Below are 13,302 nucleotides of genomic sequence, written 5' to 3' on the forward strand. Positions count from 1 at the left end.
GTAAGACTCTCGAGGGCATGGAACTGGAGGACGAAGGTGGCACTCGGGAGAAAGCGATCCCTCACTGGAAGGGGCGCCACGCGCGGGACGAGCTGATGGCTCCCACAGTCGGTGCCGGCTACTACACGGCTCTGACGATGGCGGTTTTTGCGGATATGGGATACTACCGCGTGAATTGGAGCATGGCGGAGCCGATGAGCTGGGGCCACCGCAGTGGCTGCGACTTCCTGGAGAAGAAGTGCAAAGAAGCCAAGGATTTCCCCGCCAAGTATCCTCACATGTTCTGCGATGCTACCGACAAGGAGACGCTTCGCTGCACCTCCGACCGCCGTCACGTCGGGACGTGCACCGCAAGCATCGTTGAAAACGAGGGGAGCCCTGCGGATAAGGACGTTTGCCCTGTAGTTTCTTTGTACTTTCACGACACGTCTGGGATAAAGTACAATACGTGCTCGGAAAAAGGTGTAAATTATCTCCCTGGGTCGCTGACTGGCGGTGACTCGTGGTGCCTGGATGCGGAATTACTGTCGAAAAATGATGGCGGTAAACATAAAAACGTCAAGGGAGTGTGCGCGCAGGTGTCGTGTGAGGAGGGCACAGTGAAGGTGAAGCACCTCGGCAGCAGTGAATTGTGGCATGATTGCCCCGATGGCGGAGAAATCCCAGTGACGTTGAAAGATTTTGAGAAAGATGGAAAGATCAAGTGCCCGAAGTACGTTGAGGTGTGCACCATTGCCGGCAACGGCAGCAGTCTTGTCATTCCGAGTGTGTTGGAGGATGACAAAGGAGAAGAGCAAGAGGAGCAAGTAGAGGAGTCTGTGGCTGCTTCGGCGTTGCCTCCTGCACAAGAACCTCATGCAGAAGCGTCTTCCCCAGTCCAACCTCTTGCAGAAATGCCTTCTCCACGGGTGCAAGAGGCATTGCAGCAGCCTCGAGAGGAAATTAAAGCACAAGCGTCCACTGCAGAGGAACCTCATGCAGAGGAACCACGTGCAGCAGCGTCCACCGCAGAAGAATCTCATGCAGAAGCTTCCATTGCAGGCAAAGCTTCTGAAGCTCCAGTGGCTCAAGCGGCATCACGGCAGCCTCAACAAGAACGTGAAGCAGGGCAAAATAAAACGGTGGGGGAATCTGCCACTACACAGCACGTGCCGGCGAATACATCGCAGGGAAGTGTAGGGAAGGCGGCGGCTTCGAACTCCCATGCCGTTGGGGAAGCAACAGGTGATGGCGGCACCATGCGTGAGAGCGGACTGCTACCATCGCTGCTTCTGCTTCTGTTGGGACTGTGGTGGTTTGCGGCTCTGTGAGGAGTGACTGGCTGCCGCGTGGGACAATTGCGACCTTCCGAGTACAGAATTAATTTCAAGAAATAACTTATCCTTAGGATAATTTGCTTTTCTTGCTTTTGCTTTGTTGTGCGTTCTTAATTTTTTCTTTTACTTCTTTTTATTCCTAAATTATTCTGTGTTTTTTTCTTTTTCTTTTATCTCTCACTCCCGCATCCCTCTTTTTCTGCTTTTGGGGGCAATCACTATGGACGTTCTTTTTTCTTTTCTACTCTTTACAATTGTTTGTTTCTTCTGCACTCTTCCTGTGAGGGGTGCCGTGTGTTTCCCGCCCAACTGCTCCACTCGCACACCCACCGACACGCTCATGACGACGGCCCTGTGCGCCTCGCCTGCTGCACGCATGAGGAGGGGCCGCGACGAACGGCGCGCTGAGGGAGCCGTGACGTGTGGGCGTGCGACGAGGGCCTGTGGGGCGGCGCACACATTTCTTTCCCTCCTGTTTTGTTTTGTTTTCTTGCGGCCAGGGCGGGCAGACACCCGCAGCGCCACACACACAGCCACACCCTGCCGCCGTGTTTTTTTCCTTTTTTTTTTTTGTTTTCTTTTTATTCGATGGGTGTGTGCTGCCACCGTGCGTGATTGTTGAGGTTGGGGTCGTACCGCATGTATCGCTGTCGTCCAGCTGTGCCTCTTGCTGTGTTGATGTGCCTCCCTGTGCTCCTCCTCATTTTTCCCCGTTTCCAGCACACAGAAAATAAGTATTTGCACAGTGGTCTGCAGTGAGGCCTTGGTAACGAGGGACGTGGGCTTGCGTCCCGTGCTGAAATGATGACGCGGCTGCACGATGCCCGCTATGTGTGACGTTGCCTGCTCTTGGGGTCATTCTTTTCTCCTCTCCTCTTTGTTTTTGCTCTGCTGGTTGAGGGCGTTGCTCGGTGTGTGCTGACGCGTGACGGACGGTGCCACGATGGCATCCTCTGACGATGACAGTCGCTGTGCTCCTGGCACACATCCACACACACTTCCCTGTGTCTCTGTGGGAGTGATTGCGGCAGGGCATTGCTGCGAGCGTGATGGGGACCACGACGGCGTCACCCCTCGAGAAGTTTCCGCGCACTGTCGGTTGTGGAGCGGCGAGGCGGTTTGCCTGCAGATTGACTGACAGAACCGCACAGTCGTTTCATTGCGGTCACTCCGTCGGCATCACCCGCTGCGGTGGTGTCCGCAAGAGCCGCAGCCCCGATGGGGATGGCCTCGTAGTTGTCTGGTGGCTCAGAACTTCAGGCCCTTCGCCCTTCAGAATTGCCCTTGCTGCTCGACTGGCGCAGCACCATTCATCGCTCAGGCCCCGCAGCGGTTATTTGCGACCTGAATTCACGCCATGAGCTGCGGGACGGTCGCTCAGCATCAACGACGGCAGGAGATGATCTCGCCTTCATCTCAAGCGGCATGGAATCTAAACTGTCCGACGACCCGGCACAGGCAACGTGGACCAGCGGCCGCAGCGTCTCGTTCCCGACGTGACTGTGCAACGCTTACTGTGTGTCTCCCACTAAACGTCCACCCGTTTACATGGACTCGGACCACCATCTGCCATCCCACACTGCAGGGACGGAGGACGGCATCCCGCGACAGGCAGGCATGCTGCCACGACGGAAACATGTCGACATTTCCCTGCGTGAAGCTGACTGTGATGCTTCCACCTCGGCGTGTGCAACGTCTCTGGCCACTGTGAACACATGGTTGGAGATGCACCGAGGCACCGTACAAGCGGCAGCCGTGACATTCCCACAGGAATCTGTACGGACGGAATGGAGCAGGCCGAGTGTGTTGCAGCGGCAGCCTGCCCCGAGCTGAAGTGCACCGCAAACGGGAGGACCGCAATCATGCCCTCCGCGATGGCTTCTCCATGCTGCTAGAGGTCCGTGCGAAACAGCTTGGTGCCCTCCCGATCCCAAGGCCTGTGATGCCCCGAGGCATGGCGGCGCCACGTCCCTGCCCTTTGGGATCGGCTGTGCTGCGGTGCTGTTGGGACCGCATCTGTGCTCTGCCTCCGCCGTGACCTCTTCCCGACGTGAGCACCGCCACTCCTTGCCGACCAGAAAGCGGCTGATTGACTCCTCCTGTCCACTCCTCGGCTGACCGGCACGTGCCACACAGATTGCAAGTGACTTTTTATGTCGGTGGTGCCATCCCTCCCACACTGAGGAGACGGATCCACACCGACCTCCTCCGGAACCTCCATCTGGCGTGTCGACGGCACCTCCTCGTAGAACGACGAGCAGCGGATCAACGTCGCCCTGCTCAAGCTGCAGCAGCGTCTTCTCGTCCGTCCACAGTATGAAGGCACACGCCCGACGCAATAACTCTGGCACTCCAATCGTCGCAGAAGGCCTCACATGTGGATTCTGCGACAGCTCCACCGTATTCCCAACAGGTGCCTTACGCGCAGGTCATTACCAAAAATGCCAGGCGTGTTAACGAGCAAAAAACGGACGACGCACCTCTGCAAGCTCCAATTGCAACCATGGCCCTTCAGCCACTCCGCTACGGCAACCCTCACCAGCCGCTGAACCCCCGACAATCCACGGGAACGCCTGCCGCACAGGTTGTGGCAATGCCCCCGTCCTCGACAACTGAACATCCGACTATTGGGAACATCACTTCTCGCACGACAGCGGCATCCAAGAAAGAAAAACTGGCCACATCGTTACGGGCAGCCCGCAGGCAATTAACGAACAGCGGCAGCAAATTATAACAAATAATTCCCTTTTCTCAGCATAGAAAAAACATCATCTTTACAGTCGCAATTGCCACCAATGAATTCATTGCGCAATACCGCTCTGAGCTGCAATACTTCCTGGTGTCATCCAGCTCCCTTGTCGGCACATTGATGCGAGTGGGCGCCCATCCATTCCTCCCAATGACGGTGCATGTCTGCGATGTCCCCTCTGCTCCAAAAGGCACGTCCCTCACCACAGCCGGGATCGACTTCGCCCTGTCCACACGCATCGCCTTGTCAGAGGAGCAGGAGTACGTCAGGCTGGCAGCAAAGCACCCGCCAGCACAACACATCACAACCAGAAGCACCAGCAGCACTGCAGACTGTGGGGCGACGTGAACCAACTGACGCATGCTGTACGTGAAGGAAGACCCTTCATGGCTTGACAAGAGTAAGAAACACCGACAATATCTCAAAAAGAAAAGAAAAAATACAAAAAGAGAATTTAGGCGTACGCGGTCAAAGCAAACTGCCAATCAAAAATAATAAGTAATGGGTGCACTCAACCAAAACACAAGTAAAACAATAAAACAACACAAAAAGCCGAAGCGTGGGACGACCAGCGCGCACACACTCTCATTACTCCCGTAAAGCAAAACACACACACAGAGGGAGAGAGAGGTCGCCCACTCAATGCAATAAAAACAAAACAGAAACAGTTACGGTGCTCCGCCCATGCAGCCAGGCAGGACGGCAGCGGTGCGTGTCGTGCAAAAGAGAGCACCAACGGGCCTGCATGGGTGTGCATGCATATATACAATGGGCACATTATTGTGTGTGCCTCGTGGGGTGAGGTGAGGGCGAGAGTCCATGCAAGGGGACACACACACACAGAGAGAAGGAAGAGTGTGTGTGCGGGCGGTGCACGGCTCTCTCTCCCTCACTCTCACGCGGCCACCACCGCAGCAGCAGCAGCACACGCAACAACAACAACAAGAAGCAAAAGAGGGGAGGTGGTGTGGGGGACCGCGGTGCTGCCGTCACTGTCGCCTGTACGTGCTGTGTCATTTGTTATAGCTGTGGCTTCGACTGGTGTTTCCTTCCTGGTGCTATGTTTATTGTCACCTCTTTTTGCACCTTCTGTTACTGCACTGTTAGTTGTAGGGTTATTCTTCGGCAATCCTATTTCAGTGCCCCTTTCTGCGTCCATATTAGAGGCATCACCAACAGCTAAGTGTCGTGGTTGTGTTGATTCAGAATCACCGTCCGATTCACCATTCTGTTCGATTAGTACAACGGAAACATTTTCCTCATTTGTTAAATCATTGCTTGGCTCCACGCCGTCATTGACTCCTTGAGACGTTTGCTCTGGCACGTCATCTTCACTGCTCAGCTTTTCTTTTCCTGGTTCTGCTTTAGGGTTTTCCACTGGTTTTTCATTTGTTTTCATTGTCGCTGCTGGTGCACCTTGCAGTGAAGCTGGTGGTGCTGCTCCATTTCCCTGTGTTGATGCTGGCGGCAATAAAGATGCTGGCGGTGATGGTTCGCCAGTTCCTTTTCGTTCCCCTCCTGATGGCGTTGTTGCTGATGAGTGACCTCCCACTTTCGCCGAACCATTGCCTGCCTGTCTCGCTTGTCCTTCGCCACCTTGTCCATCCAGCGGCGCTTCCCGTTCTTCAAGTAATTCTCCACTTTCTTCTGCACTTTCCCCTTATTTGTTCTTTCTCTGCTTCTCCTTTGTCGTCCATTGATTTGTCGGTCGTAGGTTTCTCTATTTTCGGATCCTTCCTCTGATTACCAACCGCTTCTTTTTTTGAATCCAACTGTTCCCCTACTTTTTTGAGCCCTTGACTGACTTGGTCTGAAGATTCCTGTTTTCCGTTATTTCTGCCTGCGGGTTCAGACGGTGGCCCCTTTGCTGAACCCTGGCTTACATCGGTATTTTCAGAATCATCGGCCATTGACACTCCCACCGCACATACACCGCACCACAGCACGCAGAGGGCACACACCAGCAGCACACGGCCAGTCATCATCATCGCCATCACTCCTGTCACTTGCGTGCAGCCTTCAGCACAGACTAACCCCTCGTCAGCGCAGAGCAAAAGGAGAGACAGAAGAGAGACAATTCACGCAACAAATGGCACGATTCCAGCACCGGCAACAGCCCAGCAGCAGCGCACACACCATGAGACAGCTGTAATCAGTGAAAGGGCAAAAACGTACACTGCCCCGCAGCAATTAAACAGCAATAAAACACTAAACAAGTAAAAGCAAAGCAAAAGGAAACAAGAATAATAAAGTTAGAAAAAAAACAAGAGCTGCATTAAATGGCTCCGGTGCAAATGCGCGCATCCAAAGATATGCGCCCATTTAAAAAATCCTGTGCTTGTCATGCATATGAGCGTGTCTGGGATGCGTTCAACGTGACGGATGTGGGAAGCAATGCGGAGCACACAGCAGAGCAGCGGAAGCAAGTGAAGCAAAAAACAATCATAATAATTACTCTTACTTTATACATCGGACCACAGTAGACGCGCACATGTCCCCGTGGCTGAGTGCTGGCACGCACAGCCCACACACACCTCTTCAGCCCAGAGCGGTGTACGCCAGTGCGGATACTGCAAGCAGCAGCGGGGCACACACCCACGCAGAGCTGCCGAGGCTGCCGTCGACTTCGCGAAGACGTGACGGTGCGCTGGTGGTCGTCGTGGTTGTCGCCTGTGTCGTAGTACTTGGTGCCTCTGGCGCAGTCGTGGTCGTGGTCGTTTTAGTTGGTGTCTGTGTTGTAGTGGTGGTTGTCTTGGCAGAAGCTTCGGCGTTCTGACCTGCTTTCTCTGCGGCTGTACTCGTGTCACTTGTTGTCTCTGTCATACCGTTCTTAACTTCTGTCGCTAACACATTGGGCGTCACATTTAATTGTGGTCCAGGAACGGTCGTAACTCCTCCATCTCCAAGTACGGCAGTATTTCCCTTCTCCCCACCGGACTCCTCACCCTGCGGACCTGACTGACCGAGCGTCAGGGTTGTTGCCTGTGTTGCAGTCGTCGTCATGGTCTTCTGGGAAGAATCTTGTTCCGCCAGCTCAGTGTCCGATGCATTGGATGAGCAGCAGCACAGGGCGAGCACCAACAGGGCGCACAGCAGACAGCACGTCATCATCGTGAGTGTGGTCGTTCAGTGGTGTGGAGCTGATCTGCACAGTGAGGGACATGGAGAGCAACAGGGGAGACGAGAGGTGCGGCAGACACACACAGAGGGCACACCACATGAGGAGAGGGCAGTAGTCGGGCATGCACCGTACGCCGCACACCACGCACGACACACACTCCAATCCACGGCAGCAGGCACACACACACACAGCCCTACCGCAGCACCAACACACAGATGGAGGAGGGAGCAGCAAACAGGAGCGGCACACAGGGCTCCACCGCATGCACACACGGCGAGAGCGGTCCGTCGTGCCTGCACCCCTCACGGAGGGTACGCACACACACACAAGAGGAGGTGCAGCGCACACAGCAGCACAAAAGCAAAGTAACAATAAAAAAGGAGAGATCCCCGCACACCACGTGGATTGTTGGTCCACGGGAAGTGCAGCCAACATTTAGCACAAAGCAGCTTATTATCTTGTTTTGTGGTATGCTGTTACAATAACGAGTGAGTAGCGCAAGGGCCGTCCGTACAAAAGTGGCAATCATTCTGTCGTAAAAGGAACGTTCTGCGGGCTGGGGCAGCCCCAAAAAGTCGCAGTCCATATTCTCAATGACGGGGCATTACCGCGGTGGATGAGGCGGAGTCTCCCGTGGTCTGTCGGGGATCAGCAGCCCTTGGCGTCTGTGACGAGGCGGTGGCGGAAGTGCCTGGCCCATCTCGAGTGCCCGCGTTTGTGCTTCTTGCGGTGTCTTGCCTGCTGGCATGCTTGGATCTTCGGTGGCAACCTGCGCGCGATGCGCCTGTTAGGATGACGGTGAAACAATCGCGGCATCCGCATGTGAGTCTCTCTCAAACCATTGGAACGCCAGGCCGAGCACGTCGATCATGTGCCCTCATATTGTGGACGGAAGAGTGCACTCTGACAAAGATTCGGCATGTGGACTTCAATCCGCCGCTCGCTGGTCGGCAAGGAGTCGCGGCGCTCACGTCAGGAAGAAGCTCCGGCAGAGGCGGGCCATTCTCCTCAGTGTGAGGGACGGCACCACCGACACAGAAAGGGTTCCTTGTGATCCGCAGGGCGCGTGCGGCCTGCCGAAGAGTGGGCAGGAGTCGCATCGCGCCTGCGCGCAGTGCCACTCGGGGAACGATTTCCGGGTCAACACCAGGAAGAGACTCCTCGCCGCACCGAAAGTTGCCTGTCACGCGGTGTGCGCGCCTTCCTTTTCCTCCTGGGCATCCTTCAACTTCCGTCGCCTGACTGCAGTGAGGAAGCCCACGTGCCAGGCAATGACGCGGTCCTGCGGGAGAGATCGTGGCATGACGGCATCAGCGTCCGCTGTCACGCTGCGTAGTATACCGCAGTGTGATGGGGAAAGTATAAATTCTACAAAGTTACTTCGCTTCATTAAGGGAAGCAGCACAATCCAAATCTCTTCAGTAACGCGGTCTCGCATGGTCAATGGGCAACAGAACGCCTCAATTGCCGACAGGGAGTCCGTTGCCACCAAGATTCGTGTGGGCGATTGGGATGTTTCTGGACGAGGAGGTATAAGATGTCTAAAGCCACTTTCAATGGCAAGGCACTCTGCTCTATATGAGCATGCGAGCCTGCCACCTGCTGCACGATGGACCTCCGCAGGGAGATCATTTGTCATGGTGGAGTCGTATAATGGTGCAGCGGATCAATGTGCGGGTTCAGCGAGAGAGGAGGGACTGTCCATCCATAATTCAAAATCACAATCTCCCAGAGAGGAGTAAATAGAATCAAATGCCGTGCGCCCGACATCGTCAGAGGCGTCGTTGGCAAAGGGTAGCTGATAAAATCTCACTTTTTGCAGCTCACAGTGTCCCAGGAAAAATTCGATGTTGAATAAGAGGAGAGCGCGAAGGTGGTTGCGGGGTGTCCCAATAATGTTACAGACGCGGTGTAACTCATTATTAACTGCATCTCTCTGAAGCGGGATTGATGTCACCGCTTTCCCATGCATGGACGGAGGCATTGGTTTCGAGTAGATAAGGGAACGCAAATCCTCGTGGTCATGGAGGCGTATACAGAGTTAGTATTGTGTGAGTGCACGGAGCCAGAGTATCTTCCGGAGCCGGAAAGATTGGCTTCCAAGTAGACAGATGTATCTTCCGTTGGTGCGCTAAATAAAAGAGATGTGTTACAGCTGTCGCGGTACCGTACTTCCATATTATGGAGGTAGTTGTAGGCAAGGCATGGGACAATTGCCTCGCCACGATATAGTGACACACTGTGGACGTATCCAATCGAAAAGGATCGCATGGTGAGATGGGACGCACCAGCTTGTGCGACCAGCTTCAATTGGTAACGGCGTGGCATGGTCTGCTTTGAGGCGGTGGAGGCGTGCGTGCCAAGATTAAGAAGTTGATCAATCGTGGTGCCCAGCAAGCGCACCGGGCGTGACTGAATGCGTAGTTGCCCATTGCCAAGATGGAGATCGACCATTTCTTCGTCAGAGAGTGCGTGTGTGTGAAGAGATGTAGAATAGAGCAGCTTCGCCCTTAGCGACGTTGATTTTTAGGTTTTGCTCGGCAGCCCATGTGGCCACAAGAGACAAGAGCGGTCGCATTGCCGCAGCACATGCATGGATGTCCGCACCTGAGGCAACAAGTGTGAGATGGTCAGCGTGCATGAATGCGGAGGCAGAATAGATGTTGTCCATGCGGTGCAGCAGATAATCCACACAGTAGAGGGAGAGTTGGGGTCCCAGGACGCCGCCTTGCGGTGCTCCGGCTGAGGTGAGTTGTTTCCGGGAGTGCTGTTCGCGAGTGCACACCCCAACACGGCAGCCCCGCAGGTAGTTGTGCAGCCAGCGTTTGGTTCGTGGGCCAAGGCGCGGAAGTCTGTCAAACACGCCGAATAATTTCCCATGGTCAACGGTGTCTCAGGCAGTCGAAAAATCAATCAAGACTACGAGCGAGCGATGGCGACGAGAGTGCCTTGTGGGGGCGCCGCCTCCAGGGCGCTCATACTCCACAGTGCTGAACTCATTCAACCCACGGGTAATTCTATCAATAACAAGTGTCACCACGTCCGATGCAGAACGCGAAGGTGCAAAGTCAAATTGACGTGGGTGGTGCGGCAATAACGCTGACAGACGGCGGTGAATCATCCTTTCGATTAACTTTGGTAAGGCATAGAGTAGCGTGATAGGTGTGTGACTCTCTGGGCGGCATGGACCTTTTCCCAGGTTTGGGGATAGGAATAGTGTCCACCGTATTCCAGGAACCAGGCAGGCTGCCATTTGCGAGAGAGTTGTGGATCATCGCTCCAATTGTGTGCCGCACGCAACGGGCCCGAGACGGTGCAGGAATTCATCCAACATGTTGTCGGGGCCAGCGGCCGAGCCGAGCGAGGAGTCACGGATGGTCACGTCAAGTTCATACGGCGTGAGAGGCCGATCCATTTCCCGGTCACCAGGAAGCAATGGAGTGCGGCGTGCAGCAGCAGCAGCATAAGGTGATGTGGCACGTGAAACCGCACAAAATGATGGACGAGCAGATTTGCCTGTTGCCGAGGCAGAGCGGAAACGCAGCCAAGTTCAGCGCGGAGCACAACCGATTGCGGAGGATGAGGGTGCGGCGCCGCCATGCCGCGGAGATATCGCCAGCTTGGGCTGGATGAGGCCCCAAGTTTTTTGAGCGCGGGCTTCCAGAGGCATAGCGAAGCCACGGCGTAAGGCCTGATTTTAGTCCCCTCTTTTTCAAGTAAATTCGGCTCGAAGTAGACTGTCTCCAGGTGAGGCAATGTGTGCTTTGTATGCAGCTTCGGCGGCGATCTCGGCTCGTTCCATTTCGTGTGTCCACATCGTTTTTGGGGCTGTCACGGCTGCCGCGCGGGATATGGCGCTCAGCTGCTCGTAGGATGCCTCTGCGGATGTACAACCATGTGGGCGCGGTGGCAAGGAGTGCTTCACACGAGGTGGAAGCAGGCCAATCCGCTTTGCGCAGAGCAAAGGTGGCTTCCTTCCGTCGAGGCAGCGTGTTGGCTAGTCGCGGAATGCCATCGCCCATCCCTACCGAGTAAGATATTCAGCAGTGGTCCGAGTCCATGTAAGGGGCGGATGTCCGGTGGGAGATGCGTAGCACGCGATACGCATTCACGTCAGGGGACGAGACATCACGATGTGTGATCCGTGTTGCCGGCGCCAGATCATTTGTCAGTCCGAAATCCATATCAATTAAAACGGCGGCAAAGTTCTCTCCTCCAGTCGTTGTTGGTATGTATGACTGTCCCAGAGCTCATGATGTCAATTCAGTTCACCCGCGATAATCGCAGCGGGGAACAAGCGACGGAGGATATTGATAAATGTAGATTCTTGAACAGTTTCCATGGGAGGGTTGTAGAGATACACTACGCAGATCCTGCGACATCCCTGATGAGTTGCACGGACAGCAATGGTCTCCAGGAGGTCAGTGCCAGGGAGCGACAGGCGCTCGCACGGTAGAGAGTGGCGCAGCAGAATGGCAACGCCACCACCGCGCCCAGTGAGGCCTGAAGAAAGTCATTGCAGCCAGAAATTTTTGTCGCTACGTCACTGCGATTATTTATTTCCTGCAGAAGAACGGTGTCAGTTTGATATCGCTCCCATCGCACAGCAAAAGCAATCTTTTTACGGACGAGAGGCCTGCAATGCTAAGCCGCCAAACAGTGATGCAGCCATCCTCCTCGGTGCCAGGGTTCTTGTGGACGTCACCGCAACGGGTGATATCAACGGAGTGACCGCTGCGAAACGGTCGCACAGATTTTCCCGACAGTCTGCAGGCAGACCGCTTCAACTCCCCGCACCGGGCATGGCGTGGAACCCTCTCGAGGGGTGAAGTCGTCTTGGTCTCCGTCGTGCTCGCAGCAACGCCCTGCTGCGGAGTTCGTATATGCAACCAGAGCCCCAGCACCGCGACAGGGTTCGAATTCATTGCTGGGGCCCAGAAGAGGCCGCAGTGCCTCCTGCTGTCATCCGGAATCTTTGTTGACGCCTTCTTGCGGAGAAGCGCCCATTGTTTCTTCCAAACAACGCTGCACTCCCGCGACGCATCCTGCGCTGTGAAAGGCACGTTCCTCACCACAACCGGAGTCGCTCACGCGCCGTCGGCACGCACCACATCGTCAAGAAAAGAGCAGGAATGCGTCAGGGTGACAACGAGGCACCCGCTGGAGAGTCGAATCACAAACATCACCAGCAGCGCCGCAAGCCATGGGTTACCGTGGAACAACTGACGCATGGCGTATGTCGAAGGAAAACTTAGTGCCTTCACAAGAATAAGAAAGAATAAAACTCTCCCAAAAGAATATGAGAATAACAATAAAAGATTGAAGTGCCCGCGATCAAAGCATGCCGCAAAGCAAAGAAAAGTGGAATGGGTGCACTCAACCACAAAATCAAAAAGGAAAACAAAACAAAAAGCCGAAGCGTGGGACGACCAGCGCACACACACTCTCATTGCTCCCGTAAGGCAAAACACACACACAGAGGGAGAGAGAGAGAGGTCGCCCACTCAATGCAATAAAAACAAAACAGAAACAGTTACGGTGCTCCGCCCATGCAGCCAGGCAGGACGGCAGCGGTGCGTGTCGTGCAAAAGAGAGCACCAACGGGCCTGCATGGGTGTGCATGCATATATACAATGGGCACATTATTGTGTGTGCCTCGTGGGGTGAGGTGAGGGCGAGAGTCCATGCAAGGGGACACACACACACACAGAGAGAAGGAAGAGTGTGTGTGCGGGCGGTGCATGGCTCTCTCACACTCACTCTCACGCGGCCACCACCGCAGCAGCAGCCGAAACAACAACAAGAAGCAAAAGAGGGGAGGTGGTGTGGGAGACAGCGGTGCTGCCGTCAATGTCGCCAGGCGTTTGAGTGCCTTCGGTGTTCGTCTTATTCGGTGCTCCTTCCGGGCCTGAAGTTGAATTCCTTTTCTCTTGACTGACAGCCGGCATCCCCTCTGAGGTGTTGTCATCATCCTTTTCTTTATCCTCTTCATCTTCTTCCACCCCATACTTGGCTTCTTCTTCCTTGGTGTTTTTCTCACTTTCTTCTCCCTTTTTATCCTCTTCCCTTTCCTCTGCCTTCTCTCCCTCTTCTGCATCCTCTTCTTCATCGTCTTC

At 54.8% G+C, this 13,302-nt stretch overlaps 4 protein-coding genes and 1 pseudogene across 4 annotated transcripts, besides 4 other annotated features; 1 reads left to right on the forward strand and 4 right to left on the reverse strand.

Annotated features, from left to right (window-relative positions):
• Window positions 1-1,310, forward strand: Tc00.1047053506137.10 (surface protease GP63, putative; the record flags this gene model as incomplete). Its single annotated transcript, XM_802416.1, has 1 exon — window positions 1-1,310. A coding segment is annotated over one exon (1,310 nt), but the record flags the coding sequence as incomplete, so codon positions are not given.
• Window positions 1-13,302: a sequence feature (areas not merged during assembly with more than two copies in the genome that could not be assigned to a particular haplotype).
• Window positions 1,868-1,899: a microsatellite.
• On the reverse strand, window positions 4,068-4,427 carry Tc00.1047053506137.20 (uncharacterized protein; the record flags this gene model as incomplete). Its single annotated transcript, XM_802417.1, has 1 exon — window positions 4,068-4,427. One exon carries the CDS (start codon window positions 4,425-4,427, stop codon window positions 4,068-4,070), a length of 360 nt encoding a protein of 119 aa, XP_807510.1.
• On the reverse strand, window positions 4,959-6,059 carry Tc00.1047053506137.27 (annotated as a pseudogene).
• On the reverse strand, window positions 6,604-7,176 carry Tc00.1047053506137.40 (mucin TcMUCII, putative; the record flags this gene model as incomplete). Its single annotated transcript, XM_802418.1, has 1 exon — window positions 6,604-7,176. One exon carries the CDS (start codon window positions 7,174-7,176, stop codon window positions 6,604-6,606), a length of 573 nt encoding a protein of 190 aa, XP_807511.1.
• Window positions 7,728-11,681: a mobile genetic element.
• Tc00.1047053506137.60 (mucin-associated surface protein (MASP), putative) lies at window positions 12,949-13,302 on the reverse strand (the record flags this gene model as incomplete). Its single annotated transcript, XM_802419.1, has 1 exon — window positions 12,949-13,302. A coding segment is annotated over one exon (354 nt), but the record flags the coding sequence as incomplete, so codon positions are not given.
• Window positions 13,151-13,302: a sequence feature (CT-rich).

Source organism: Trypanosoma cruzi, genomic scaffold (assembly GCF_000209065.1).
Source record: "Trypanosoma cruzi strain CL Brener 1047053516259 genomic scaffold, whole genome shotgun sequence".
Lineage (NCBI taxonomy): Eukaryota > Euglenozoa > Kinetoplastea > Trypanosomatida > Trypanosomatidae > Trypanosoma > Trypanosoma cruzi.